At 46.1% G+C, this 13,351-nt stretch overlaps 1 protein-coding gene across 2 annotated transcripts in view; it reads right to left on the bottom strand.

Annotated features, from left to right (window-relative positions):
• Positions 1-13,351, bottom strand: part of pde5ab (phosphodiesterase 5A, cGMP-specific, b) — a 115,175-nt gene that overhangs the window by 54,771 nt on the left and 47,053 nt on the right. For both annotated transcript variants that reach the window (XM_078213824.1, XM_078213825.1), the window contains exons 7-9: positions 7,804-7,871; positions 1,065-1,173; positions 864-948 (exon numbers count right to left, since the gene is read on the bottom strand). In XM_078213824.1, coding sequence (XP_078069950.1) covers positions 864-948; positions 1,065-1,173; positions 7,804-7,871 — 262 coding nt within the window. The remainder of the gene's footprint in view (positions 1-863; positions 949-1,064; positions 1,174-7,803; positions 7,872-13,351) is intronic.

The raw sequence follows: 13,351 nt of genomic DNA, 5'->3' as shown, positions 1-13,351 counted from the left end.
GTGCCGCCCCGATGCTGCCAGACCTGAGTATTTCCAGCACTTCCTGTTTGTATTTCAATGATGTGGAGATGCCGGCGTTGGACTGGGGTAAACACAGTAAGAAGTTTAACAACACCAGGTTAAAGTCCAACAGGTTTATTTGGTAGCAAAAGCCACAAGCTTTCGGAGCGCTGCTCCTTTGTCAGGTGAGTGGGAATTCTGTTCACAAACAGGGCATATAAAGACACAAAGACACAAACAAATATAAAGACACACTAATCTGTCTTAATGCTCTATCCACTCACATTGTTTGTACCTTTAAGACTTGATTAGCTGTAAGTATTTGCATTCCAACCATTATTCTGTAAATTGAGTTTGTGTCTTTATATACCCTGTTTGTGAACAGAATTCCCACTCATCTGAAGAAGGAGCTTAAGGCTCTGAAGGCTAGTGGCTTTTGCTACCAAATAAACCTGTTGAACTTTAACCTGGTGTTGTTAAACTTCTTACTGTGTATTTCAATGCACAGCTTGGAAGAACCTCCTTTGAGCAGAGACATTTCTCTGAGTTAGAAAGCTTCATTAAGAATCTGAATGGTTTATTCACTCATGCCATTCCAAGATTGGGCTTAAACCTGAACTCTTGTATCAACGGTTTGTGAAATTTCAATAATTGATGCACCCTTGTGAAATTAACACATCAGACAACAGAAAGCCAATGAAATGCATATTTTTCCATTGCAATACGATGTGATTTTTAACGAATGAAGTGAATCATTTAGAAGCATTGTTCATTGGATGAATGAGATGTGCAGACATGCAGACAAACCCCACACATACAACCAACACAAATGTACATTAAAATGTTCAGAGAAGCTCCAGTACCTATCACTTTATTCTTCTTTCCATTTTTAATTGGGGTGCAGAGCAAGCTTTTTATTTGTTTGTTTGTATTTTCTGCATTTTCATTCTATCAAGCAAATAAAAATAGGGTTAAAAGCTACCGGGAATATCCAAATGTCACTAAATGATTAAATCCTTGGGCTAATCAGTTTAAATTTATTGAGGTTTATAAAGTTCACTTACTGTCCACATAAAACGTGAGTCCTTGTTAATATCTGCAATATTCAGTGTTTCCATGGTGTTTTTTGCATATTTTGCAAACATATAGTTGATTTTATTTATATTATAACTCCTGTAAAAATCAAACAAATATATATTAACAGTCATTATCAAGACTGCTATCCACCATTTCACTGAATCTCTACAATGCAGAAGAAGGCCATTCAGCCCATCAAGTCTGCACCAACTTTCTGACAGAGCATTTCAACCAGGCCCTATCCTATCCCCATAATCCCACACATCTACCATGGCTAATTATTCTAACCTACACATTTTAGGACACTAAGGGGTAATTTAGCATGGCCAATCCACCTAACCTGCACATTTCTGGACTGTGGGAGAAAACCAGAGCACCCAGAGGAAACCCACACAGAAACAGGGAGAATGTGCAAACTCCACACAGACAACCACCTAAGACTGAAATCGAACCTGGGTCCCTGGTGCTATGAGCCAGCAGTATTAATCACTGTGCCGCAATGCCACCCACTTAGAGGTAGTTAATATTGGCTTTGCTATAAAAGGTTAAATATCTTTTCTTCTCTGCTTCCTTCCAAATGTTTTGTTGGTCTAATTAAATCATAACCTGCACCTGTACCTTTCAAGTGATCAGTTTATGAATTTTACATCCATTTGGTAAATCAAAAACCAACTTGATTTATTTTAACATTGCACTTGCAAACAATTTTAAATACTTTGTAAAGGGGCCTTGTGACGCTAGTGTACCTTTAAGAAATGTTTTCTTTAATCATGTTCTCTGCAGCTTTCACAGCCTCAGCTTATTTCATTGTTGCTGAATTGTCTTTAGAAGTTCTTTTATTGCTCCTTCAGTGGCTTAAATGGGATTTTGTTTATTTTTACTATGGGCCTCAGGTACTTTCTGGGATTAGTTTTATGACCCTGCATTGTTAGAAGGAAGACTGGTTGGCAGGTCATGTGTTTTGGACAGTTTTTTTCTTCCTAGTGAATTTAAGGTTTCATTTTTCTGTTTGGCTGCTGGCTGCAGTTTAGTTTAGAAGGGAGTGGACATCAGACTGAAAGCAATATTTCTCTCTCTCTCTCCCTGTGTTCTGGGAAGCTGTTCTGACTTCAAACTGTTCTTCTTGTATCCAAAGGGCTGCTAGAAGTCACAAGGCTGAGAAGTCAGGGTTTCAATTCTCCACCCAAAGGACAACGTTTCAGCATCACATGTGCATTTGTACTTTCTGTGCTGAACCTGTGGAAAGGGTATTGTATAGGGATGTTTTGTTTGATTAGAACATTTTAGATACATTTGTTAAGGGTCATACAGTATCAGGTTGTTTTGTTTTTGTTTGTAATTGGTAAAAGTTATTGCTAATTTTCTTTCTATACATGTTAACTGTATACTTAAATAATGTTTGTTTGATAAAAAAATTCCTTAGTGCGTCATTTGAATCATATCTGAAGTGAAACAAAGTGCAAAACCTATGATCTAGGCAGACTTATAGAATCATAGAACCCTACAGTGCAGGAGGAGGCCACCCAGCCTATTGAGTCCACACTGACCACAATCCCACCCAGGCCCCATCCCCACAACCCTGTGCATTTACCCTAGTTAGTCCCCCTGACACTAAGGGGCATTAGCACGGCCAATCCACCTAACCTACACATCTTTGGACTCTGGGAGGAAACCGGAGCACCCGAAGGAAACACATGCAGACAGGGGGAGAACATGCAGACTCCGCACAGTCAGTGATCCAAGCCGGGAATCGAACTCGGATCCCTGGCGCTGTGAGGCAGCAGTGCTAACCACTGTACTACCGTGCCGCCCCTTCATAAAACACTTTGGAGTTTCGGACCTGAATTATAACAGTCTTGTCATCACAACGGAGTTATACTCAGGCAAGAAAAGGTATTATAAATTGGACAGCAATTTGTAAAAGCATATTATGTTGTCAAAACAACTGAGTGCCAATCCCCTATCAAAAAGCTCCCTCCAGATGGGCAGCTAATCTGGTATTGCCTATTTTACACTGTTGTATGGTCAAAATCACCTCTCTGTGTCACCATGGACAGCAGCCACTTGCTTTTCGAGAACTGGAATGATGGCACATTGTAAGGTTGAAACACTTTTTTTTACAGGAAGCTGAACATATCCTTTTTTGTTTTACTGAAAGAATCTCCCAACGTTCCAGTCTTTTCTCAATGATCTTAAAGGTAGATTGCAGATGAAATAATGAACCCAAATAATAAATTATGCCTTGTGATCGTAAGTAACTATTTTGATTTTGACCTTGATTTTCCATGGTGGGGAGCATGGAGAGTCAAAAGCAATTGCAGTTGACAGCACTTTCTTCCCCATTGACCTTTATGACCAAAGGGAACTGAGCAGCAATGTCATGGGAACACCAACACCTCCAACTTGTTCTCCAAGTCACCAACCATCTTGAATTAGACGCATAACGTAATTCCTACATTATTGTTGATTCAGTATTCTGGAACTACATACCTAATATTGCTATGGGAGTATACGGCTATGAAGAGATGACCAACCACTAACCTCTCAGGTTAACTTGGAAAGTGCAGTAAACATTGTCCTGCAAAGATTGCCCATATCCCAAGAAAGAATAAATATGCTAAGTGAGGTTAAATGGAGGGCATCTTTGGACAAAATGCAATGATGTAATTTATTCTGTTTTTATTCTCATGCCACTATAAAGTCGTATGTCCACATAGGGCGGCACGATGGCACAGTGGTTAGCACTGCTGCCTCACAGCGCCAGGGACCGGGGTTCAACTTCTAGCTTGGGTCACTGTCTGTGTGGAGTCTACACATTCTCCCCATGTCTGCGTGAGTCGTCTCCGGGTGCTGCAGTTTCCTCCGACAGTCCAAAAGATCTGCTGGTTAGGTGCATTGGCCATGCTAAATTCTCTCTCGATGTACCCAAACAGGTGCCAGAGTGTGGCAACTAGGGGATTTTCACAGTAACTTCATTGCAGTGTTAATGTAAGCCTACTTATGACACTAATAAATAAACTTTTTTAAAAAATTTACAATGGAAACTGCTTCAGTAACAGGGAATATTGTAGTTACACCCTCTTGTCGGTGAGGGCACTGCGGCACCTCTTCTCGGAAGAGGATGAATCCATTGTCACCTTGTTCTGTGTAGTCCCAGTTTCTGCAGGGCACCCTGTTCATCGACATGTTACTGTAATTTGTGTGATGATCTTATTCAGTGAGAAAGGAGATGTGACACCTGTGGACAATCATTGTTTCTTGTGCACAATGGAGCCCTCAGTTTCTCAATCATTCATGAAGTAATTAAAAACAGACTTCAATTAACAAAAAACAGCTTAACAATTTTATATAGGAAATCTTCCAGTACAAAAAAAATGTTCACAGGAATTTATAATTTTTTAAAAAATGATAGTATGTGCAAGTAGATGTAAGATTTGAATTATGCTGGCACTAACTTTGCTGTGGGTGGCAATGGAATGGCTTTGTCCACCATGTATAATTGTCCACAAGCTTTTAGTGAGCTTGGCAGTGCTGATTTCCAGACTTCTGATATCAGCTTAAATTTGGCACATTCTACTGTGAGCAGAGCAACCAGCGAGGAAAATATTTAACACTCTAGATTGAAGAAGCCTCACTGACAGTAAATAAAAAACAGAAATATGTCTTACATTTAACCCCTATATAGGAAATGAAATAAAGATTAGGTCACACATAGGTGGAAGATCTAAATCAGTCAAACACATAAAAACTAAAATTATTAAAGAAACATGATGGATAAAGTCCTCCTCAACTCCATTGTAAATGGAAGTCCCCTTTTCTGGAAAAGGATACCATGGTTCTTGATTCCCCCACAAGGGGAAACACCCACTAAGCATCATGTCACAAGTCCCTTCAAAACCTTATATATTTCAGTGAGATCACCTCTCATCTTTCTAAACTCCTAGGCTGCTCAACCATTCCTCACAAGCCAACCCCCTTCATCCCAGGAATCAACATAGTGAATCTAAACTGTTCCAACACAAGTGTATTCCTCCTTAAGTAAGGAGGCCAAAGCTGAATGCAATACGCTAGTTGCAATCTCACCAACACCCTGTACAGTTGCAGCAAGACTTTCTTACTTTTGTATTCCATCCCCCTTATTAATGAAGGAAACTGCATGCCTTGCAGGTAGCACAGTAATATGCAGCTTGGATGAGTGCAGTGAGATAGAAAGTTTAAAGTTTATTTATTAGTCACAAGTAGGCTTACATTAACACTGCAATGAAGTTACTGTGAAAATCCCCTGGTCGCCACACTCCGGCACCTGTTTGGGTACACTGAGGGAGAATTTAGCATGGCCAATGCATCTAACCAGCACGTCTTTCGGACTGTGGGAGGAAACCGGAGCACCCAGATGAAACCCACGCAGACACAGGGAGAACGTGCAGACTCCGCACAAACAGTGACCCAAGCCAGGAATCAAACCCGGGTCCCTGGCGCTGTGAGGCAGCAGTGCTAACCACTATGCTGCCATGCCGTTGAGTGCTTAACTCTGCATATGCACATTTTAAGTTCTTTGTTACTCTCTAAGTAGTTTAAACTGCTGCTGGGGAGATACCAATATTGCATTATATTTATAGCATAACTGATCAAATTCCACAATATAACTACAGATAGGCACTGAATGATATTTCTAAACTTGAAACCTAATTAGTTAATTAATTTCTATTCTCCAATAGAAGGGTACAGGGGAAGAGTCCCACACACCCTCTCACTGGAAGTCCCCACATAAGGATTGTGTGGTAATTGCCTGGAAAGGTCAAACTTTCATTGGGCAATTTTCCTGCACAGGGAATGGTCAGATACTCCATTTAAATTGCAAGTTTCATATGATTCCAACTCTCTTACAGGAACAGAAGAATTACACCATTTCTAATTCCTGGCTAACTGTAGTATTGACACTCCACAGCTTCCCCATGGGACCCCTCAACTAGATTCCACATCCCCTCGACTACCATCCCTAACAGCCCCCCCTCCAAACACTTTGGGTGCGATCTTACCGCCCGTTCATGCCACTCTCCCTCTGCAGCAAGATCGGAGAATTTGGCGGCCAGGCAAATCTCCATTCACTGCGGTGGGTTGGGAAAATCCTGCCAGCATGAAAGGTGGTAAGATTCTGGCCTTGACTATGCTCCCAAATCCCAAGGAAGCCCCAGCTACCCTCCTCTCACAGCTACTCCTCCACACCTTCATCTACACTCCTCACCCCCTCGACTACAGTTCCCAACCCCCGACCAACCCTCCAAACACTTTGCCTATGCTCCTGACCACCCCCACAGAACCACTGACTACCTTCCCCCCCTTGACTATACCTCCTTAACAACCCTCCCCAAAGCCCAACTATCCACCCAATGCCCCCCATGGAATTCATCCCCTGACTACTTTCCAATCCCCCACTATCCCCTGGATCCCCCTGACTAACCCCAACACCTGGCAACTATCCCAATGCCCCGACTGAGCACCACCCCCTGACCAACTGACCCCTTCATTGCTTACCCACCTCCCTCCAACAACCATCTCCCCACTGACCAACTCCAGCCCCCAACCCTACTGACCACCTGACCCCCCCCCTCCCCCACTAATCACACACCACTGATCACATCCACTGAACATCTGGCTCCCCAACCAACTCCTCCCTCTCCCCCCAACATCCGACACAATTATGAGGAACCTTTTCTCCCTCACGTTCTAAAGAATGCTGAGCGAGCTCTGTAAGTAAAGGCCCATGGCATTGCTTACCCCTGGGGAATCAGTATTGTCTGAGTAGTGCTGGCAGTACATGCATGAATTTCTTCCATAAAGTTTTTATTTTTTAAAAAAAAGGTCTGAAGCCAGACAGCTGCTAAGTTATGGCTGCATCCCTGGAAATTAAAAAGAACTGCTTTGGAAGGGCACGTAATGAACCCACAAGGCATTTAGAAAGCTTCTCAACAGCAGTGGGCCTATTACACAGCCTGCTCCTCCCCCGCTCTTGCAAAAATAGGGAGGGTGGAAATGCAGTCATTACTTGTGGTCACATGACTTTGCAGCCATTTTCTTGCCCTCATCTTGTTCCTATGTGGACTCGATCAGAATCAGGAAATTTCCCAGAAAAACACATTGTGTCAATGTCAACTCACACCATCACTACTTCACTGCAAGCGTGGCTTCATAGTCTCCCGAAACAATTTGTCTCAATGATTCTTACTAATAATTAATTTTATAGCATAGATTTTAAAAGGTTGCAGTGACATAAATCCACTCCTCTAGAGACTTGGGAGGAAATAGTTATACCTGAATTGCTTTTTTGATTCTCCATTTCTTATTTTCTAAAATGATAACCACTAGTTTTTGAATATCCTAAAGAAGTTGGTGACTGCTACAAAACATTGTTTAAAAAATATATAAAAACTAATACAGAGATAATAATATAGTTTGACGGTCACTGATCATTTCTCTGCTTGTTTCAAATCATGTCACGTAACCTGTTGAGGACACCGGGAATCATCTGGTACAATAGCAAAATCTTCTTATTGTTTCCTTTCATGAATTCCTCTGGGGCCTTTTCTGAATAAAATCAATTTGACTTGAGCTTTAACTGCAGCTTCGTTGCTGGGATAAAGTTTATGTGGCTAATTATTGTTAAAGCCAATATCATCATTTCTAATTCAGTTTCATAGACAGATGATTAATGAGATAGTATTTTACCTTCTCTGGAATTCTGCTGGATCTTCCAACTCTGCTGAATTCATGTGGAAAACACTGGAAAATGAATCCTGAAAGTGCAATGAAATTAGAGAACTTATTTTCAATGCAGTGAAGAGATCATTGTGTAAAATAAGCAAGCATTATAGGGATGTGAAGCCAAACACCTTTTAAAGATTTAACCGAGATCTAACCACTGAAGATAGACTCACTCTCCTTTCATTCCTGTTTGAAACTCTGAGGGAAGGAGACTGTTCAAAAACCATCCTTAGAAAAAAACGTCAAAACGTTTGGTTGAACAATTCCCTTCATTCATAATACATGAGGGAGAATTTTTCACAGAGATATGCTTTGAATTCTTCAAATGAGCACAGCGGGATGGGAGAATTGCCCTCCCTAGTTTTGGCAAAGTTGGAAATATTATATTTCATCCCACATCAAAATAATTGATTCAGATGTTGACTAGGTGTGGCCCAAGCACTGATCTTTGGGGTATCATGCAAGTAACAGCCTGAAAATGACACATTCATTCCTACCTGTTTTCCGTCCATTAACCTGTTCTCAATCTATGTCAATCCACTCTAATTTTGTTTACTAACCTCTTGGATGGGACCTTATCAAAAGCTTTCAGAAAATCCAAATACACAACATCCACTGGTTCCCCCTTATCTATTCTATTAGTTACATGCTCAAAGAAAACTCCAACAGGTTTGTCAACATTTTCCTTTCTTAGGTTCATGTAGACTCTGCCCAATTTAACATTATTTTCTAAGGGGGCGGTCTTACCCTCTCATCCCATCAGCAATCGGTCCGGATGGCTAGGGGGGTGGCGATCGGTCCAGGCTGGGGGGCAGTGGTTTCAGCTGCAGAGCCCCGTGGTAGCAGGGGCAGGATGTGATGCACCTCAATGAGCACCCGGAAACAAGGCTTTAGAACTGAAGGCTTTAATACATTAACAATGAAACTACTAACACAAATTCACCCGTTCAGACTGAAGGGGTCCTGCCGGAGCAGGGGGTCTTATACCCTGCCACCGGAGGCGGGACCCCACTGGAGTGTGCCATGATAACACTTAGGACAGGTAAACACCCTATCCCAACAACATAGTACAACCCCCATAACAACAACACCCTAGCCCAACAGTAACACAATAACAACCCCAGTGGTGAACCAACGATGGTTCACCACATTCACCCCTCCTTTAGGAACCAAAGGTGGCGGGGTGGATGAAAACAGACAATGACAAAAAAAATAACAGGATTCACAAGTCCAGACGGTCTGGAGGACCACACCGACGCTGCGATCTTCTCAACACCGGTTGCGAAACCGGAGCAGGTGCTTGCGGTGGCTCTCTCAAAGCAACATCTGGCTGTCCCCTCAAAGACTCCCGGGCCGGCCGGCCCTGATGAGGCGATGGTGTAGGGGATCCTGGAACGTTTGGTGGTGGTGGTGGTGGTGATGATGGTGGCGCCGATCTCCGAGTCTCAGGCAAGCTGTACATGGGAGTAAAAGTGTTATGCACTGGTCCCGGTGCTGACCGCGCCACGTCTGGGGAAGTAATGAGGAGTAGTGGATCTGTGACTGGGGGAATAGGAGCGACAGGAGTTGCTACGTCCCCTGCGGGCGCCAGGTCTCTAATGGAGACAGTGTCCTCTCGCCCGTCAGGATATGCCACATAGGCATACTGAGGGTTGGCGTGGAGGAGTTGGACCGGTTCGACCAAGGGGTCGGACTTGCGAGCCCTCACATGGCGCCGCAGAAGGACGGGTCCTGGGTACGTCAACCAGGCTGGCAATGAGGTCCCCGAGGACGACTTCCGAGGGAATGAGAACATCCTCTCGTGGGGAGTAGCATTGGTTGCCGTACACAGGAGGGAGCGGATAGAATGGAGCGCAGTTGGAAGGACCTCCTGCCACCGGGAGACTGGAAGGCCCTTGGATTTCAGTGCCAGTAGGACAGCCTTCCAGACTGTAGCATTCTCCCTTTCCACCTGTCCGTTACCCCTAGGGTTGTAGCTCGTGGTTCTACTAGAGGCAATTCCGAATGAGAGCAGGAATTGCCTCAAGTCGTTGCTCATGAACGACGAGCCCCTGTCGCTATGAATATAGCAGGGGTACCCGAACAGGGTAAAAAGCTCACTGAATGCCTTGATGACGGTGGCAGTCGACGTGTCCGCACAGGGGAAAACAAACGGAAACCGGGAAAATTCGTCGATTATGTTAAGAAAATAGACATTCCGATCCGTTGAGGGAAGGGGGCCCTTAAAATCTACACTCAGCCTCTCAAAAGGGCGAGTGGCCTTGACCAAATGTGCCCGGTCTGGTCGATAAAAGTGTGGTTTGCATTCTGCGCAAATCCGACAACTTCTAGTAACTGACCTGACCTCCTCCACCGAGTAGGGTAGGTTGCGGGCTTTTATGAAGTGATAGAGTCTGGTGACTCCAGGATGACACAGATCATTGTGGAGAGCCTTCAAGCGGTCCTCCTGCATGATGGCGCATGTTCCGCGCGAGAGGGCATCCGAGGGCTCATTGAGCTTCCCTTGCCCGCTAGCACGAAAGCACTGAGGAGATGCCTCGGGTTCTTTTCGTATTATGCACAGTGGGTCCCCAACTACGCGGACAAAGCTCGTCCGCTCATTAAGTCCACGACCTTCCCACTTACGCCGGAGGCCCAATTGGCCTTCAAGGTTTTGAAAAGCGACATCTCGAAAGCCACGATGCACGCGGTGGATGAATCCATCCCTTTCCAGGTGGAGAGTGATGCATCGGACTTCGCCCTAGCCGCCACACTAAACCAGGCAGGCAGGCCCGTCGCGTATTTTTCCCGCACCCTTCAAGGCCCAGAGATTCGGCACTCAGCGGTGGAAAAGGAGGCTCAGGCCATTGTGGAGGCAGTCAGACACTGGCGCCATTACCTGGCAGGTAAGCGGTTCACCCTGATCACGGATCAACGATCCGTGGCGTTTATGTTCAGTAACACGCAGAGGGGCAAGATCAAGAACGATAAGATCTTGCGGTGGAGAATTGAGCTCTCCACCTATAATTACGATATTATGCATCACTCTCCACCTGGAAAGGGATGGATTCATCCACCGCATGCATCGTGGCTTTCGAGATGTCGCTTTTCAAAACCTTGAAGGCCAATTGGGCCTCCGGCGTAAGTGGGAAGGTCGTGGACTTAATGAGCGGACGAGCTTTGTCCGCGTAGTTGGGGACCCACTGTGCATAATACGAAAAGAACCCGAGGCATCTCCTCAGTGCTTTCGTGCTAGCGGGCAAGGGAAGTTCAGTGAGTGGGCGCATACGGTCTGGATCAGGGCCAATGACCCCGTTTTCCACCACGTATCCGAGGATGGCTAACCTATGCGTACGGAATACGCACTTCTCCCTGTTATAGGTCAGATTCAGGCGAGATGCAGTGCGTAGAAAGTGTTGGAGATTCGTGTCGTGGTCCTGCTGGTCATGGCCGCAGATGGTGACGTTATCCAGGTACGGGAAGGTAGCCCGCAACCCGTTCTGGTCCACCATTCGGTCCATAGCACGCTGGAAGACCGAGACCCCATTGGTGACACCAAATGGAACCCTGAGGAATTGGTATAGACGACCATCCGCCTCAAAAGCCGTATATTGTCGGTCCTCTGGGCGGATGGGGAGTTGATGGTGGGCGGACTTAAGGTCTATGGTAGAAAACACTCGGTACTGCGCAATCTGATTGACCATATCAGAAATGCGCGGGAGAGGATACGCATCCAGCTGCGTGTATCTATTAATGGTCTGACTATAGTCGATGACCATCCGAGGTTTGTTCCCGCTTTTGACTACCACGACCTGCGCTCTCCACGGACTAGCACTGGCCTGTATGATCCCTTCCTTGAGGAGCCGCTGAACCTCAGATCTAATAAAGATCCGGTCCTCAGCGCTGTAACGCCTACTTTTAGTAGCGATGGGCTTGCAGCCAGGTACCAGATTTTTAAAAAGGGATGGTGTCGTGATCTTCAGGGTGGATAGATTGCACGCGGGGCGCTTTGGGCAATTTGGAGGCTGCGGCTGGTTCCCTACTGCCAGTGAAGGGAGTGGCCCACCGTACTGTAGGATCACACTCTTCATGTGGACCATAAAGTTTAGTCCGAGGAGAATTGGCGCGCAAAGGTGAGGTAGCACAAGGAGCCTGTATTGCTCGTAAACTGTGCCCTGTACCTCAAGAGTTACCATACATCGTCCTTGGATCGGTACAGACCGGGACTGTGATGCCATGGAAATTGTCTGTTTGGCAGGGAGAACCCGGAGTCCACACCTTTTAGCAGTTTCAGGGTGTACGAAACTTTCGGTGCTCCCACTGTCAAACAGACAATTCACAGTTCTGCCACTAACCTTTACCTCCATCATGGAATGTTCCAGTCTGAAATGCCTGGTCTGATCCAGAGAGATCGACGCCACCGTTGGCCCCTGGGCGTCACTGCATGCTGCCGATGTGGATGCTGAGGACCCCTGCTGGTCGCTGCTGCATGCTGCCGATGTGGATGCTGAGGACCCCTGCTGGTCGCTCCTAGTCGTCGTGGACCATGATGGCCGCCCCCATGAATCGCATGTGGCCGAGGGCTCCAAGCGCAGCGACTCCTGGTGGTCTTCCTCCTCCTCTGTCTGCCACGATGGCGCCGTCCTGAGATCGCATGTGGTCGGACCTCGTGGGCACTGCAGCGCCGAAAGAGATGGTCTCCGTTCTGGAGGGTTACAAGCTGCACTGCCGTTTTTAGGTTTGGACCTGCAGACTTTGCCGTAGTGGCCTTTTTTACCGCACTGGCTGCAGATTGCCGTTCTTGCCGGACACTGTTGCCGTGGATGCTTGGCCCCACCGCAAAAATAGCATCGCTGGCCACCTGGAGCTGCCGCCGTCGTCGAATCGATCTGGGAGCGCGGGTTCGCGGGGCGAGGAGGGAGCAGAGCTTGCTCCAACCACGTTGACTGCACGTGGTCCTCGGGGTACAGCGCCAAGCTCTTCGACGCCGCCTCCAACCTCACGGCCATCCCCATTGCCTGGGTCAAGTTGAGTTTCCCCTTTTCTAATAATTTAAGTCTGATGTACGAGGACCCTACCCCTGCTACGAACGCGTCTCGGGCGAGGTCTTGCATGTACTGCTCGGCGGAGACATCCTTACAGTCACAACCCCTGGCAAGCTGCAGGAGTTCATTGGCGTAGTCTTCTATGGTCTCGCCCGACTGCCGACGTCGTGTAGCGAGGAGATAACGAGCGTGAATCTCGTTGGGTGGCGTAATGTACCTATTCTTTAGGAGCTCGACGGCACCCTGGTAAGTGGAAGCTGCACGAATGGCTAGGTAAATCGTGTCGCTTACCCTTGCGTGGAGGACCTGGAGTCTATCACTGTCTGTAGTGATAGCTACCGAGGCTGCCAGGTAGTCCTCGAAGCACTTCCACCAATGTTCGAACGTGTTAGCTGCACCGACCGCACGTGGGTCCAGTGTCAGACGATCCGGTTTTAGGATCTGTTCCATATTCTCAGTTAATGTATTAAATTGATGCACCTCAATGA

The sequence above is a fragment of the Mustelus asterias genome, chromosome 1, assembly GCF_964213995.1.
Source record: "Mustelus asterias chromosome 1, sMusAst1.hap1.1, whole genome shotgun sequence".
NCBI classification, from domain to species: Eukaryota; Metazoa; Chordata; class Chondrichthyes; order Carcharhiniformes; family Triakidae; genus Mustelus; species Mustelus asterias.
This window is presented reverse-complemented; position numbering and strand designations above follow the sequence as displayed.